The sequence below is a fragment of the Oncorhynchus mykiss genome, chromosome 10, assembly GCF_013265735.2.
Source record: "Oncorhynchus mykiss isolate Arlee chromosome 10, USDA_OmykA_1.1, whole genome shotgun sequence".
Classification (NCBI taxonomy): domain Eukaryota; kingdom Metazoa; phylum Chordata; class Actinopteri; order Salmoniformes; family Salmonidae; genus Oncorhynchus; species Oncorhynchus mykiss.
Genome location: NC_048574.1, coordinates 6717329 through 6735001, shown reverse-complemented (window position 1 = coordinate 6735001; position 17673 = coordinate 6717329). Strand labels below are relative to the sequence as shown.

Below are 17673 nucleotides of genomic sequence, written 5' to 3'. Positions count from 1 at the left end.
CAATCCAGTCTGGGCCTCCCACTAGTCTGCCCACTGTTGCCGACGCTGGGACAATCCAGTCTGGGCCTCCCACTAGTCTGCCCACTGTTGCCGACGCTGGGACAATCCAGTCTGGGCCTCCCACTAGTCTGCCCACTGTTGCCGACGCTGGGACAATCCAGTCTGGGCCTCCCACTAGTCTGCCCACTGTTGCCGACGCTGGGACAATCCAGTCTGGGCCTCCCACTAGTCTGCCCACTGTTGCCGACGCTGGGACAATCCAGTCTGGGCCTCCCACTAGTCTGCCCACTGTTGCCGACGCTGGGACAATCCAGTCTGGGCCTCCCACTAGTCTGCCCACTGTTGCCGACGCTGGGACAATCCAGTCTGGGCCTCCCACTAGTCTGCCCACTGTTGCCGACGCTGGGACAATCCAGTCTGGGCCTCCCACTAGTCTGCCCACTGTTGCCGACGCTGGGACAATCCAGTCTGGGCCTCCCACTAGTCTGCCCACTGTTGCCGACGCTGGGACAATCCAGTCTGGGCCTCCCACTAGTCTGCCCACTGTTGCCGACGCTGGGACAATCCAGTCTGGGCCTCCCACTAGTCTGCCCACTGTTGCCGACGCTGGGACAATCCAGTCTGGGCCTCCCACTAGTCTGCCCACTGTTGCCGACGCTGGGACAATCCAGTCTGGGCCTCCCACTAGTCTGCCCACTGTTGCCGACGCTGGGACAATCCAGTCTGGGCCTCCCACTAGTCTGCCCACTGTTGCCGACGCTGGGACAATCCAGTCTGGGCCTCCCACTAGTCTGCCCACTGTTGCCGACGCTGGGACAATCCAGTCTGGGCCTCCCACTAGTCTGCCCACTGTTGCCGACGCTGGGACAATCCAGTCTGGGCCTCCCACTAGTCTGCCCACTGTTGCCGACGCTGGGACAATCCAGTCTGGGCCTCCCACTAGTCTGCCCACTGTTGCCGACGCTGGGACAATCCAGTCTGGGCCTCCCACTAGTCTGCCCACTGTTGCCGACGCTGGGACAATCCAGTCTGGGCCTCCCACTAGTCTGCCCACTGTTGCCGACGCTGGGACAATCCAGTCTGGGCCTCCCACTAGTCTGCCCACTGTTGCCGACGCTGGGACAATCCAGTCTGGGCCTCCCACTAGTCTGCCCACTGTTGCCGACGCTGGGACAATCCAGTCTGGGCCTCCCACTAGTCTGCCCACTGTTGCCGACACTGGGACAATCCAGTCTGGGCCTCCCACTAGTCTGCCCACTGTTGCCGACGCTGGGACAATCCCCCTTAGCACTTTCTCTGGTGCTCTGTCTGTATCCTTCTTCTCCATTTTATCCATCTTGCTTTCTTGCCATCTCTATCAGTCTGAATCTTACCCACTTCTCTCTGTGTGTTTTGCCTCGGTACGTATGAGCAGAGCTCTCCTGTTTCACTGGAACAGGCCGGCATAGACATGTACTGTAGTCACTTGTCATGAACTCAGCAAGAAAATGAACTTTCCTCTTTCAGGACCCTGTCTTTCAAAGATAATTTGTAAAAATTAAAATAACTTCACAGATCCTCATTGTAAAGGGTTTAAACACTGTTTCCCATGCTTGTTCAATGAACCATAAACAATTAATGAACATGCACCTGTGGAACGGTTGTTAAGACACTAACAGCTTCCAGACGGTAGGCAATTAAGGTCACAGTTATGAAAACTTAGGTCACTAAAGAGGCCTTTCTACTGACTCTGAAAAACACCAAAAGAAAGATGCCCAGGGTCCCTGCTCATCTGCGTAAACGTGCCTTAGGCATGCTGTAAGGAGGCATGAGGACTGCAGATGTGGCCAGGGTACTAAATTGCAATGTCCGTACTGTGTTGGTCGGATTCACGTTTAACGTCGAAGGAATGAGCGTTACACCGCGGCCTGTACTCTGGAGCGGGACCGATTTGGAGGAGGAGGGTCCATCATGGTCTGGGGCGGTGTGTCACAGCATCATCGCACTGAACTTGTTGTCATTGCAGGCAATCTCAACGCTGTGTGCTACAGGGAAGATCTCCTCCTCCCTCATGTGGTACCCTTCCTGCAGGCTCATCCTGATATGACCCTCCAGCATGACAATGCCACCAGCCATACTGCTCGTTCTGTGCGTGATTTCCTGCAAGACACGAATGTCAGTGTTCTGCCATGGCCAGCAAAGAGCCTGGATCTCAATCCCATTGAGCACGTCTGGGACCTGTTGGATCGGAGGGTGAGGGCTAGGGCCATTCCCCCCATAAATGTCCAGGAACATGGTGGAAGAGTGAGAACCCCATGAGGAGGAGATGCACTGCATACTTACTGCAGCTGGTGGCCACACCAGATACTGACTTTTGATTTTGACCCCCCCCCCCACCACACACACATTATTCCATTTCTGTTAGTCACATATCTGTGGAACCTTTTCCGTTTGTCTCAGTTGAATCTTTTTATGTTCATACAAATATTTACACATGTTAAGTTTTCTGAAAATAAATGCAGTTGACTTTTCTTTTTCTGCTGAGTTCATAACCTTCAAACCCTAGAGACGACATCTCCTAGAGGTGTGTACTCAATCACTCAATCACTCACTCACTCACTCACTCACTCTGATAAATACAGTACACAATACTAATGCAGGGGTTCTGGAATAATCCAGGGAATTCTAATCCAGCCCTAGTCAGATTAGGTCAAAAGCACCAGTTTCCCGACGAGGAACGACACGACTGCACATTGTTTCCAAGGAAGAATTGGGTGAGAAACTAGCAAGAGGAAGCAATTCTCTCAGGGGGGGGGGATAAAAAGGAAGATTTTTGTTTCCATAGCAACCACACTCATTCAGATTTATTCAGGATGGCGACACATGTTCGTATGCCTTTCCTTTGTCTGTTTTTGCCTGATTTACCAGTCTGAATACCGGTCTGGGCCTGACTACCAGTCTGTGAATACCTGTCTGGGCCTGACTACCAGTCTGTGAATACCGGTCTGGGCCTGACTACCAGTCTGTGCCTGACTACTGGTCTGTGAATACCTGTCTGGGCCTGACTACCAGTCTGTGACTACCTGTCTGGGCCTGACTACCAGTCTGTGAATACCTGTCTGGGCCTGACTACCAGTCTGTGACTACCTGTCTGGGCCTGACTACCAGTCTGTGAATACCTGTCTGTGCCTGACTACCATTCTGTGACTACCTGTCTGGGCCTGACTACCAGTCTGTGACTACCTGTCTGTGCCTGACTACCATTCTGTGAATACCTGTCTGGGCCTAACTACCGGTCTGTGAATACCTGTCTGGGCCTGACTACCAGTCTGTGAATACCGGTCTGGGCCTGACTACCAGTCTGTGCCTGACTACTGGTCTGTGACTACCTGTCTGGGCCTGACTACCAGTCTGTGACTACCTGTCTGGGCCTGACTACCAGTCTGTGAATACCTGTCTGGGCCTGACTACCAGTCTGTGAATACCTGTCTGGGCCTGACTACCAGTCTGTGAATACCTGTCTGGGCCTGACTACCAGTCTGTGACTACCTGTCTGGGCCTGACTACCAGTCTGTGACTACCTGTCTGGGCCTGACTACCAGTCTGTGACTACCTGTCTGGGCCTGACTACCAGTCTGTGAATACCTGTCTGTGCCTGACTACCATTCTGTGAATACCTGTCTGGGCCTAACTACCGGTCTGTGAATACCTGTCTGGGCCTGACTACCGGTCTGTGAATACCTGTCTGGGCCTGACTACCGGTCTGTGAATACCTGTCTGGGCCTGACTACCGCCACAGCTTTAATTTTATTCCTAATGTTCTCTCTTCCTCTGTGTGTCTGTGTGTGTGTGTGTGTGTGTGTGTGTGTGTGTGTGTGTGTGTGTGTGTGTGTGCGCGTGCGCAGTAATTCCTGTAAATGGAGTCTCAGTCACTCTAAGGGATTTGAACGCCATTGTTTTTAAGAGCAGTAGGGACATCCCAATGTGGGGGCTTTTAGAACAGCAGTGACGAAGCAAAATTACATTGTTGGCTCGTCTGGTCACAGCCGTACAACAGACACTGTTCTTCCTCGCTTTGCCCGTCTCTCTCTCTCTCTCTGTCTGTCTCTCTGTCTCTCTGTCTGTCTCTCTCTCTGTCTCTCTCTCTGTCTCTCTCTCTCTCTGTCTCTCTCTCTGTCTCTCTCTCTGTCTCTCTCTCTGTCTCTCTCTCTGTCTCTCTCTCTGTCTCTCTCTCTGTCTCTCTCTCTGTCTCTCTCTCTGTCTCTCTCTCTGTCTCTCTCTCTGTCTCTCTCTCTGTCTCTCTCTCTGTCTCTCTCTCTGTCTCTCTCTCTGTCTCTCTCTCTGTCTCTCTCTGTCTCTCTGTCTCTCTCTCTGTCTCTCTGTCTCTCTCTCTGTCTCTCTCTCTGTCTCTCTGTCTCTCTCTCTGTCTCTCTGTGTCTCTGTCTCTCTCTCTGTCTCTCTCTGTCTGTCTCTCTGTCTCTCTCTCTGTCTCTCTGTGTCTCTGTCTGTCTCTCTGTCTCTCTCTGTCTGTCTCTCTGTCTCTCTCTCTGTGTCTCTGTCTCTCTCTGTCTGTCTCTCTGTCTCTCTCTCTGTGTCTCTCTCTCTCTCTCTGTCTCTCTCTGTCTGTCTCTCTGTCTCTCTCTCTGTCTCTCTGTCTCTCTCTCTCTCTGTCTGTCTCTCTGTCTCTCTCTCTGTCTCTCTGTCTCTCTGTGTCTCTGTCTCTCTGTCTCTCCTCTATTTCTAGTCTGGTATGGTAGAGGTTTGATTTATTCATCCAGCTTCTCCCCACTTCCCCCAGCTTTTCATACCGCACCTGCCCACACCCGCTGGGATTTCTGTCTGTCCCAAGCGGTATTTACTGGCCTATATCAGCCAATGCGCTAGACGTGCTGTAGTTTGAAGAGGGCAGAGTTGGGGAGACTTACACAGGGGAAGATTTTCAGAAAAATACTTATATGGGTGATCAATATTTTATTTCTAGGCAATGTAGTAAACTATAGCGTAATCCTATTCATGAAGTACATTTCCATGAAAAGATAATGTCCCTGTGCTTCTCCACGCAGGCAGCTACCCCCTACTCTATTTAATTGGACCACACACACACACACACACACACTAACACTAACATTCTCTTGAGCTACATTTTGCAAATAGGATATAGCCTACCTTTTTTAGGAGGACGATTTGCATGGAGAGATAAATGGGTTATTAATATTTATTGAAAAATGAGAACGCACTGTGGTAGCGTTTCCCTCACTGTGGTAGCGTTTCCCTCACTGTGGTAGCGTTTCCCTCACTGTGGTAGCGTTTCCCTCACTGTGGTAGCGTTTCCCTCACTGTGGTAGCGTTTCCCTCACTGTGGTAGCGTTTCGCTCACTGTGGTAGCGTTTCGCTCACTGTGGTAGCGTTTCCCTCACTGTGGTAGGGTTTCCCTCACTGTGGTAGGGTTTCCCTCTGTGGTAGCGTTTCCCTCTCTGCGGTAGCGTTTCCCTCTCTGCGGTAGCGTTTCCCTCTCTGCGGTAGCATTTCCCTCTCTGCGGTAGCGTTTCCCTCTCTGCGGTAGCGTTTCCCTCTCTGCGGTAGCGTTTCCCTCTCTGCGGTAGCGTTTCCCTCACTGTGGTAGGGTTTCCCTCACTGTGGTAGGGTTTCCCTCTGTGGTAGCGTTTCCCTCTCTGCGGTAGCGTTTCCCTCTCTGCGGTAGCGTTTCCCTCTCTGCGGTAGCGTTTCCCTCTCTGCGGTAGCGTTTCCCTCTCTGCGGTAGCGTTTCCCTCTCTGCGGTAGCGTTTCCCTCTCTGCGGTAGCGTTTCCCTCACTGCGGTAGCGTTTCCCTCTCTGCGGTAGCGTTTCGCTCTCTGCGGTAGCGTTTCCCTCTCTGCTGTAGCGTTTCCCTCACTGCGGTAGCGTTTCCCTCTCTGCGGTAGCGTTTCCCTCTCTGCGGTAGCGTTTCCCTCTCTGCGGTAGCGTTTCCCTCTCTGCGGTAGCGTTTCCCTCTCTGCGGTAGCGTTTCCCTCTCTGCGGTAGCGTTTCCCTCTCTGCGGTAGCGTTTCCCTCTCTGCGGTAGCGTTTCCCTCTCTGCGGTAGCGTTTCCCTCTCTGCGGTAGCGTTTCCCTCTCTGCGGTAGCGTTTCCCTCTCTGCGGTAGCGTTTCCCTCACTGCGGTAGCGTTTCCCTCTCTGCGGTAGCGTTTCCCTCTCTGCGGTAGCGTTTCGCTCTCTGCGGTAGCGTTTCCCTCTCTGCGGTAGCGTTTCCCTCTCTGCGGTAGCGTTTCCCTCTCTGCGGTAGCGTTTCCCTCTCTGCGGTAGCGTTTCCCTCTCTGCGGTAGCGTTTCCCTCACTGCGGTAGCGTTTCCCTCTCTGCGGTAGCGTTTCCCTCTCTGCGGTAGCGTTTCGCTCTCTGCGGTAGCGTTTCCCTCTCTGCGGTAGCGTTTCCCTCTCTGCGGTAGCGTTTCCCTCACTGCGGTAGCGTTTCCCTCTCTGCGGTAGCGTTTCCCTCTCTGCGGTAGCGTTTCCCTCACTGCGGTAGCGTTTCCCTCTCTGCGGTAGCGTTTCCCTCTCTGCGGTAGCGTTTCCCTCTCTGCGGTAGCGTTTCCCTCTCTGCGGTAGCGTTTCCCTCTCTGCGGTAGCGTTTCCCTCTCTGCGGTAGCGTTTCCCTCTCTGCGGTAGCGTTTCCCTCTCTGCGGTAGCGTTTCCCTCTCTGCGGTAGCGTTTGCGAGTGACACGCCTTTTTCCCCCCCCTTTTTTTTTTCTTCCAATGACGATCACATTTTTTTGGATTGCACACTAAACATGTTGGATTACGTAATGAAAAAAGAGGGGACCGCAGAATTGTATTATGTAGCATTGATGCGATGACCCTGTCGGGTCTGATCGAGGCGCGGCTCTGTTATGAGTTTTATAGTGCAGTATTAATGGGACGGGAGCCCGCGCCAGCCGCCGCTTGCTGGCCCATTTACCCGCGAAAGTACACTGTGTGCTGGCAAGACTGACGAGGGGAGTGCTGAGCAGAGCAGGAATCCTACGTCACTACGTCCAGCTACTAAACGTGGCCAACTCATCCACCACAGAGTGAGTTGTGCAGGAAGAAGATAAAAAATGAACAGCTAGACTGCTGTATTATCCCCTTCCTGCCTGTGTTTTGTGCGTGTTGGCTAGTTCATACCCCTTCCTTGAGCCTGGCATTACATCTCTGTGAGAGGGTGCTGTGTAGCCATTCCTTATACAGTAATGTATAGCTCTGGTCTGGCACTTCTCTGTGTAGTGAGTGGTAGAGAGAATGCTTCCAGGTGACTACCTCATGAAGCTGGTTGAGAGAATGCCAAGTGTGTGCACCCCACATCCCTGTACCATCACCCCACATCTCCGTACCATCACCCCGCATCCCCGTACCATCACCCCACATCTCCGTACCATCACCCCGCATCCCTGTACCATCACCCCGCATCCCCGTACCATCACCCCGCATCCCCGTACCATCACCCCGCATCCCCGTACCATCACCCCGCATCCCCGTACCATCACCCCACATCTCTGTGCCATCACCCCGCATCCCCGTACCCTCACCCTACATCTCTGTACCATCACCCCACATCTCTGTACCATCACCCCACATCTCTGTACCATCACCCCACATCTCTGTACCATCACCCTACATCTCTGTACCATCACCCCACACCCCTCCCCCTGTTCCACATCCCCGTACCATCACCCCACATCTCTGTACCATCACCCCACATCCCCGTACCATCACCCCACATCCCCGTACCATCACCCCACATCTCTGTACCATCACCCCACATCTCTGTACCATCTGTAACCCAAAGCCAAGGGAGAGCCCCCCCCCCCCCCCCCCCACACACCGTTGTTAACAAGGTCATCTACATGTCATACCAATGTAGCAGGTACTGCTTCCACTGTCATCCCCTCAGGCTCTTGCTGGTTCTTTAAAAAAAATGTGGAACAGGGGGAGGGGGTGTTAATACTGGCACAGTCTGTTACATGGCATAACCAGCCTGACCAGTGAACCAGCCTGACCAGTGAACCAGCCTGACCAGTGGACTATGGTTTTCGGGTTCTGTGTTGGGTTGGTGGCAGTAATGGCAGATGTCCCCTCTGGATCCACATGGCAGTATGCAAGAGGACGTCTGCATGAAAAACCATCTGGGGGGGGGGCGGGCGGCTTGTCACTCTCACACGGCTGACAATAATGTAGGCTTCGTGGGCATGTATCAGGTGACGAAGCACAATGACCGTACTGCCATTTTGATTCTTGTCTGATATGAATCACCATGCAGCACGATGAGTAAAGATCCTCGTGTTCATGTGTCTGGTCTGGCTGTGGTGCAGACTGTACAGAGGGTCCTCTCGTCCCGTCCCCAGTGTGTCTGAGCCAAGGCAGAGGTGGATAGATGAAGGGAGGTAGGCGGGCACCTGAGACAGCTGGAATAGAGGGAGGAGGGAGAGATTAATGACGAGAGGATTATATCCTCCTGCTGCTCCCACAGTTTTTCCCCTCTGTGGATTTTCAGGGACAAGCCCCCTGATTTTTAGCCCTCAGAAAGAACCGACGATGGAGTTAAACGGAGTCTGATATTTTCCAATAATTGAACGTTGCGTCTCATCATATTTGCACTATAGCAAACTGGTTTGCTCTCGCGGCTCCCCCTGCAGACTTTTTTAGGAGAGTGTTCAGGCAAACGTTTATTCAGTGATACATTGTAACCACTGCCTGAACAACCAATGGCCCAGGACCAGGAAGAGTTTGCATGCAACAGTATAATCTACCAAACCTGAATGATTTGTAAAATGACTAGATAGACTAGGAGGGGTAATCCAATTGATGGAAATTGATAGTAAAATATAGTTCCATGCCATTGTTTTTAAAATGTTCTTCGCGTAGCTACACCCCTAGTCACCTTTTTTATAAAAACAAATGCTTACCTTGTTTGTTTTTTTTTTTTTTGTATAAATCACGATCCTCATTCTTCTCACGCGCGAACATCTTCATTGATGAAGAGCTTGACCTGCTTCCCCGTTAGGTGACCTGCTGGGTGTGTTGGTGGTACCAGCTTCCCCGTTAGGTGACCTGCTGGGTGTGTTGGTGGTACCAGCTTCCCCGTTAGGTGACCTGCTGGGTGTGTTGGTGGTACCAGCTTCCCCGTTAGGTGACCTGCTGGGTGTGTTGGTGGTACCAGCTTCCCCGTTAGGTGACCTGCTGGGTGTGTTGGTGGTACCAGCTTCCCCGTTAGGTGACCTGCTGGGTGTGTTGGTGGTACCAGATTCCCCGTTAGGTGACCTGCTGGGTGTGTTGGTGGTACCAGCTTCCCCGTTAGGTGACCTGCTGGGTGTGTTGGTGGTACCAGCTTCCCCGTTAGGTGACCTGCTGGGTGTGTTGGTGGTACCAGCTTCCCCGTTAGGTGACCTGCTGGGTATGTTGGTGGTGCCATCTTCCACGCGGCGGCAGGGTAGCCTAGTGGTTAGAGCGTAGGGACGGCAGGTAGCCTAGTGGTTAGAGCGTAGGGACGGCAGGTAGCCTAGTGGTTAGAGCGTAGGGGCGGCAGGTAGCCTAGTGGTTAGAGTGTAGGGGCGGCAGGTTAGCTTAGTGGTTAGAGTGTAGGGGCGGCAGGGTAGCCTAGTGGTTAGAGTGTAGGGGCGGCAGTGTAGCCTAGTGGTTAGAGCGTTGGACTAGTAACCGGAAGGTTGCAAGTTCAAACCCCCGAGCTGATAAGGTACAAATCTGTCGTTCTGCCCCTGAACAAGGCAGTTACGCCACTGTTCCTAGGCCGTCATTGAAAATAAGAATTTGTTCTTAACTGACTTGCCAAGTTTAAATAAAGGTAAAATAAAATAAAAAATAGTTGACCTGCTGGGTGTGTTGGTGGTGTACTGACCGTAGCCCAGCAGTGGCCAATCCCGTCCTTCATTCCTCTGTTTGCTGAAGCCTGTGTAGCACCCTGCGTCAAAGATTGCTGGCACTGTGCTGAGTAAATGTTTGACATTCGACCGTAACAGAGTTCCCGAAGCCTGTTATAAACTGAGGAAAAAGATATTGGTGCTTTATTGCCAAATTTCGTAACCGAACAATAACCCTTCCTCTAATTCTATAATATATATTATTATTATTTTCTATGACCCAGAACAGGGAAGGCATTATATTTTGAGGGGTCATATATGGGCTTGAAAGATATTGCCTGGCCTGCACCCACACCACATCTCTCCTCCTGTTGTCTGCCAATTCACCCTCCACCACTACCACATTGCATCGCAAATGGTCCCCTACTACCTCTTTAGTGCACTACTTTCTATGGGACCTGGTCTAAAGTAGTGCACTACTTTCTATGGGACCTGTTCTAAAGTAGTGCACTACTTTCTATGGGACCTGGTCTAAAGTAGTGCACCAAAAAGGGAACAGGGTCCCATTTGGGACTTGGGAGTCCATCTGATGCGGAGGTCTTTCACCTCATTTATTATCCGAGGTCGATCACGGTCAATGTTTCATCGGCTACGTGACGCCTGTGGACGCGCTTCCTCCGCTGAGATGGCAGATTACCATACAGATGCTTGCTGGCGTAGGATCTGGAAAGAGACTCCTGTGAAGGGAGTTAGTTGGGGTGGGGGGGGGGGGGGGCTTTATTGACCTTTTTCCTGGGCGAGCGACAATTTTGATTGAAGCCTCTGTTCTAGTGCTTTCTGTTTGATCTGGTAACGTGGTGCTGTACTGTGTTTGATCTGGTAAAGTGGTGCTGTACTGTTTTTGTTACTATGGGATTGTGTGCTGACGTGTCACCTGCTTGTCTTCCAGGGTGAAGAGGGACCACCCAGTCTGGAGTACATCCAAGCCAAGGACCTGTTCCCTCCGAAGGAGCTGGTCAGTGAGGACGACAACCTACAGGTGGGTGGCTGGGAACACACACACACACACACACACACACACACACACACACACACACACACACACACACACACACACACACACACCAGGTAGAGTAGACAAAGCCCACACACTAGGATAGTATTGTAAACATCTCATCTCTACAGTAAGCTATTTCTCTCTATGGGAATCTGCTGTGCGTGAGATGAGGCTGCTGTTCTGTAGAAAATCCGCTAGCTCATACTGTAGGTTCTGAAATACCACGTCCTATAGGGAAGGGTTGTAGTACACTAACTAACACTGTTCTCAGTGTTCATGCTTGTTCTAGAGTGGAGAGGTGTGTGTGTGTGTGTGTGTGTGTGTGTGTGTGTGTGTGGTCTTCATACTTACAACTCACAATTTTTTGTTAAATTGTATTTATTTAACAAGGCAAGTCAGTTAAGAACAATTTTAAAAATGTACAATGTCGGCCTACACCCCGGCCAGACACTGGGCGTCGCCCTATGGGACTCCCAATCACAGCTGGGTGTGATACAGCCTGGATTCGAACCAGGGTGTCTGTAGTGACTCCTCTAGCACTGAGATGCAGTGGTCTACACTGAGCCACTCGGGAGCCCCTACTGATGCCGATATTTTTAATTTATTCGTATTTTTCTGTGTATATTTATTATTATTATTATTATTATTATTATTATAAAAACATGTTTTTATTTTTTATTAACCAGAACAATTCTAATCAGGTCAAATTGAATAAAATGTTCAACCAGATTGGCAGCGTAAATGGAAATCATCGAACCTCATCCTCAGAGCAGTGATCCACAGTTACCCCGGGTTACCACTTCACGCAGGAGAAAGGGCTTTTAGAACTCAGTCAATTAGACCGGGTGTGGATTAGGCTAGGCAGGTGGCCGTGACATGGCTGGGTCTGGCTGGGTGAGAGACGGCTAGCTGCGGTGGCAGTGGGCCAAGTCTATGAGCTCATCTGTAATCCTGTTTGAAATTAGAAGACCGCATTGCAGAGTAGCTCCCTGGAGACCTGGAAGCGAGGCTACTATTGTTAAGTTGGTACTGCAGGAAAAAGGTGTCTGGGCTCAACACGTAATCAGGAAAGGGGGGATACCTAGTCAGTTGTCCAACTGAAATGTGTCTTCCGCATTTAAGCCAACCCCTCTGAATCAGAGAGGTGCAGAGGGCTGCCTTAATCACTATCCACGTCTTCGGCGCCCGGGGAACAGGGGTTTAACTGCTTTGCTCAGGTGATTCGATCCAACAACCTTTTGGTGACTGGCCCAATGCTCTAACCACTAGACTACCTGCAGACCAAGAATAGGGTAGAGTAGAGGATCAAATCCAACTTTTATCTAAATAATTTAGAATTGTAAAACAATGTTTTATTTTTTATTTTATTTAACCTTTTATTAACAAGGCAAGTCATTAAGTACAAATTCTTATTTACAATGATGGCCTAACCCCGGACAACCGCCCTGTGGGACTCCCAATCACGTCCGGTTGTGATACCGCCTGGATTCGAACCAGGGTGTCTGTAGTGACGCCTCTAGCACTGAGATGCAGTGCCACTCAGGAACATTTATATTAAGAAAGTAAGAGGGTTGGGCATAATATGGTGGCTCAACTCCAGCCACTTTAATCATGGGAATTGATGTAAAATATACAGTGGGGCAAAAAAGTATTTAGTCAGCCACCAATTGTGCAAGTTCTCCCACTTAAAAAGAGAGAGGCCTGTAATTTTCATCATAGGTACACTTCAACTATGACAGACAAAATGAGAAAAAAAAATCCAGAAAATCACATTGTAGGATTTTTTATGAATTTATTTGCAAATTATGGTGGAAAATAAGTATTTGGTCACTTACAAACAAGCAAGATTTCTGGCTCTCACAGACCTGTAACTTCTTCTTTAAGAGGCTCCTCTGTCCTCCACTCGTTACCTGTATTAATGGCACCTGTTTGAACTTATTATCAGTATAAAAGACACCTGTCCACAACCTCACAGTCACACTCCAAACTCCACTATGGCCAAGACCAAAGAGCTGTCAAAGGACACCAGAAACAAAATTGTAGACCTGCACCAGGCTGGGAAGACTGAATCTGCAATAGGTTAGAATGTTTTTTGTTTTGATTTGCGTTTTATCAGAGTGCCATCAGGTAGCCTGATTTCAGATGTGTTCATGTAAAACAGGATTTATTAGGGAAATCGTTCTTCTTGCAAAGAATGTCAACATTTAAAAAAAATCAAACTATTATATTAATCTCACTAATCCACAATCACGTAATTGTGTGCATGTAAATGATGTATTGGATAATGTGAGATTTTTCCAATTAAGCTTCTAGCATTGCTCGTGTTAGCGCAATGACTGTGCATGCTAGCTGTTCCAGTAGACTTCGTCATTGCGCTATTAGCATTGGCTCTAAAAACGTCCTTAAACTTTCTAAAAACGTCCTTAAACGGCACACAGACACAAAAATGGTATCCATGCTTTTATCTGACTCTGGGTATTTTTATTTATTTATTTCACCTTTTATTTAACCAGGTGAGCCAGTTGAGAACAAGTTGTCATTTACAACTGCGACCTGGCCAAGATAAAGCCAAGCAGTGCGACACAAACAACAACAGAGTTACACATGGAATAAACAAACGTACAGACAATAACACAATAGAAAAGTCTATATACGGTGAGTAGAAAAACATCCTTAAATGACTAGTGCAATAAAACAATTAATTTCTTCATATACAGTACCAGTCAAAAGTTTGGGGTTCACCTACTCATTCAAGGGTTTTTCCCCTTTGGTTACTACATGATTCCAAATGTGTTATTTCATAGTTTTGATGTCTTCACTATTATTCTACAATGTAGAAAATAGCAAAAATAAAGAAAAAAAGCAAACTTTTGACTTGTACTGTGTATCTCTCTGGAAAAAATACTGTGAAAATGATGAGAATTTATTTTCTTCTTTTTGACCAATTTTTAATTTTTTTTTTAAACAATCACAGTAAAATACTTGCATTGTTAACCAGAATTTTTTGGGATATCGATAAAAAATGATGTAGAAATATATTAGACAGCATAAGCATAAAAAGTCCACCTTTTATATTTATACTATATTTTATTAACTTATTGTATACAATTTTGTGTTTTACTAAAACCTGATATTTCATTTAGGCATATTTAAAAAAATATATTTTTGGGTGGATCCTCTCATGTCAGAAGATCGGGGAGTGGTGGTTTCCTAGCGACCACCTTGGGAGTCATTTACTTCTGTTACTCCTTCCTCAACAGACAGACATTAGACTTTTAATACTTCCTTCTGCTGAGCAATCTCCAGTCAACCATATCTGTTTTTCCTCCCTAGATGTTCATTTCCTTACAGGGACCTACAGAGGCACTGTCATCAAGTCATTCATGTAATTAATTATTGCTGTCAAGAGACTCCTCCTACTTTTTATTTTTAAATGTGTGCATAATTTAATTGTTCTCAATTGTTAGGTCAGCCTCAGGGAACCTCGTCCATTCTAGAGTGTTTTTAAAAAACAACACATTCTAACATGTTATTGTTCATGTCACATATGATATGAGAAAGGAAAAAAAAGAAGCATTTTTATCCATCAGCATTTTAATGATGCTCTCTTGTTTCACCTTGAAATGAAATGACCTCTTTGACTACTTCTGAGTCTCTCTTTTTTTTAAATATTTTTTTTATATAGAATGCCGTAGAATTAAACAACCACTCTTCTTCGATGGTGTCATAACACGCAGCATTACCGACCGTCATAAAAAGCACGGTACTGTGTAATTTGAAGTGTGTTTTTTTCAAGCTGCTCGCTCACTGTAAAAGTCCCAGTTATTTATTCTGTCATTTCTCTGTTCATGACCAGTCTTTATTCTTTTATGTGACTCTGATCTGTCTGGATGCCTAGTCACTTTACCCTGGTTTTATATACAAACGGTATCTAACTCAAGTAGCTCTGCACATTGATCTGGTACTCCCTGTTTATAGCTCCACATTGATCTGGTACTTCCTGTATATAGCTCCACATTGATTTGGTACTTCCTGTTTATAGCTCCACATTGATCTGGTACTGGTACTCCCTCTTTATAGCGCCACATTGATCTGGTACTTCCTGTATATAGCTCCACATTGATTTGGTACTTCCTGTTTATAGCTCCACATTGATCTGGTACTTCCTGTATAAAGCTCCCTTCTTGTGTGTGGTATTTTATGGGGCGGCACGTAGCCTAGTGGTTAGAGTTTTGGGCCAGTACCGAGCTGAACGAGGTAAAAAAACTGTCATGCTGCCCCTGAACAAGACAGTTAACCCACTGTTCCTGGGGCCGTCATTATAAACAAGAATTTGTTCTTAACTGACTTGCCTTGTTAAATAAAAGGTAAAAACAAAACAAAAATCCTCTTGTGTAAGTTACTATTTTTATATTCTAAATTCTGCATCGTTGGGAAAGGTTTGTAAGCAAGCTTTTCGCTGTAAAATCTACTACACTGGTTGTATTTGACGCATAGGATAAATAAATTGTGATTTTTTTAAGTGTTTCTTCTAGAGGCCTCCCCGCCTCGGCCCTGAGCAGAAACAACCCTCACCCTAGCCACTAGTTACTAGTGGAGATCTGAGAGGATTGGAAAGGCCTCTGTCTCCCCTCCTCGGCCCTGAGCAGAAACAACCCTCACCCTAGCCACTAGTTACTAGTGGAGATCTGAGAGGATTGGAAAGGCCTCTGCCTACCCGCCTCGGCCCTGAGCAGAAACAACCCTCACCCTAGCCACTAGTTACTAGTGGAGATCTGAGAGGATTGGAAAGGCCTCTGCCTACCCGCCTCGGCCCTGAGCAGAAACAACCCTCACCCTAGCCACTAGTTACTAGTGGAGATCTGAGAGGATTGGAAAGGCCTCTGCCTCTCCGCCTCGGCCCTGAGCAGAAACAACCCTCACCCTAGCCACTAGTTACTAGTGGAGATCTGAGAGGATTGGAAAGGCCTCTGCCTACCCGCCTCGGCCCTGAGCAGAAACAACCCTCACCCTAGCCACTAGTTACTAGTGGAGATCTGAGAGGATTGGAAAGGCCTCTGCCTCCCCGCCTCGGCCCTGAGCAGAAACAACCCTCACCCTAGCCACTAGTTACTAGTGGAGATCTGAGAGGATTGGAAAGGCCTCTGCCTCCCCGCCTCGGCCCTGAGCAGAAACAACCCTCACCCTAGCCACTAGTTACTAGTGGAGATCTGAGAGGATTGGAAAGGCCTCTGCCTACCCGCCTCGGCCCTGAGCAGAAACAACCCTCACCCTAGCCACTAGTTACTAGTGGAGATCTGAGAGGATTGGAAAGGCCTCTGCCTCCCCGCCTCGGCCCTGAGCAGAAACAACCCTCACCCTAGCCACTAGTTACTAGTGGAGATCTGAGAGGATTGGAAAGGCCTCTGCATCCCAATGTACCCTATTCCCTATGCAGTGCACTACTTTCTATGGGCCCTGGTCAAAACTAGTGCACTACTTTCTATGGGGCCTGGTCAAAACTAGTGCACTACTTTCTATGGGCCCTGGTCAAAACTAGTGCACTACATAGAAAATAGGGTGCCATTTGGGACTTCGCCTATTGTCTGGTTAAAGGAAGTCTCCGGGCTCTCGCCTGTCTTGCTGACTTTGATCCTGTCTTTGATTGGCTCTTGCATGGCAGCACAAACCTCTCTTGTTGGAGCTGCAGCCCATGAAAAATGCATGTTCTCTAGGGTTATGGCATTCCCTTCCAACCTGCTGCAATCTACTCGGAGTGATGCACTGTAGCTTCTAATAGACAAGGAGCGCCAAGCTATACAATGGATTAATACTTTTACTGCTCTGTGGTGCTGTGGGACTGTCTAACTGCTCTGTGGTGCTGTCTAACTGCTCTGTGGGACTGTCTAACTGCTCTGTGGGACTGTCTAACTGCTCTGTGGGACTGTCTAACTGCTCTGTGGGACTGTCTAACTGCTCTGTGGGACTGTCTTAACTGCTCTGTGGGACTGTCTTAACTGCTCTATGGGACTGTAACTGCTCTGTGGGACTGTGGGACTGTCTAACTGCTCTGTGGGACTGTCTTAACTGCTCTGTGGGACTGTCTTAACTGCTCTATGGGACTGTAACTGCTCTGTGGGACTGTGGGACTGTCTAACTGCTCTGTGGGACTGTCTTAACTGCTCTGTGGGACTGTCTTAACTGCTCTATGGGACTGTAACTGCTCTGTGGGACTGTGGGACTGTCTAACTGCTCTGTGGGACTGTGGGACTGTCTAACTGCTCTGTGGGACTGTCTAACTGCTCTGTGGGAATGTCTAACTGCTCTGTGGGACTGTAACTGCTCTGTGGGACTGTAACTGCTCTGTGGGACTGTCTAACTGCTCTGTGGGACTGTCTAGCTGCTCTGTGGGACTGTCTAGCTGCTCTGTGGGACTGTCTAGCTGCTCTGTGGGACTGTCTAGCTGCTCTGTGGGACTGTCTAACTGCTCTGTGGGACTGTCTAACTGCTCTGTGGGACTGTCTTAACTGCTCTGTGGGACTGTCTAGCTGCTCTGTGGGACTGTCTAGCTGCTCTGTGGGACTGTCTAGCTGCTCTGTGGGACTGTCTAGCTGCTCTGTGGGACTGTCTATCTGCTCTGTGGAACTGTCTTAACTGCTCTGTGGTGCTGTGGGACTGTCTTAACTGCTCTGTGATTGGTTGAGAAAATGGATGTGTGACCGTGTGTCATCCAATATTGCCTGTAGATAGGCAAACACAGGGAGACCGACTGAGAGGGTGACAAATAGACTTCCTGATGAAGTGGTTTTTA

The 17673-nt window shown here is 48.8% G+C and overlaps 1 protein-coding gene across 11 annotated transcripts in view; it reads left to right on the top strand.

The window, feature by feature from the left end:
- The window catches only part of LOC110519104 (myotubularin-related protein 4), a 112415-nt gene that overhangs the window by 28740 nt on the left and 66002 nt on the right, over positions 1-17673 (top strand). For 9 of the 11 annotated variants that reach the window (XM_036989589.1, XM_036989583.1, XM_036989584.1 and 6 more), the window contains one exon: positions 10776-10865. In XM_036989589.1, coding sequence (XP_036845484.1) covers positions 10776-10865 — 90 coding nt within the window. The other 2 variants (XM_036989591.1, XM_036989590.1) reach the window with 2 other exon arrangements.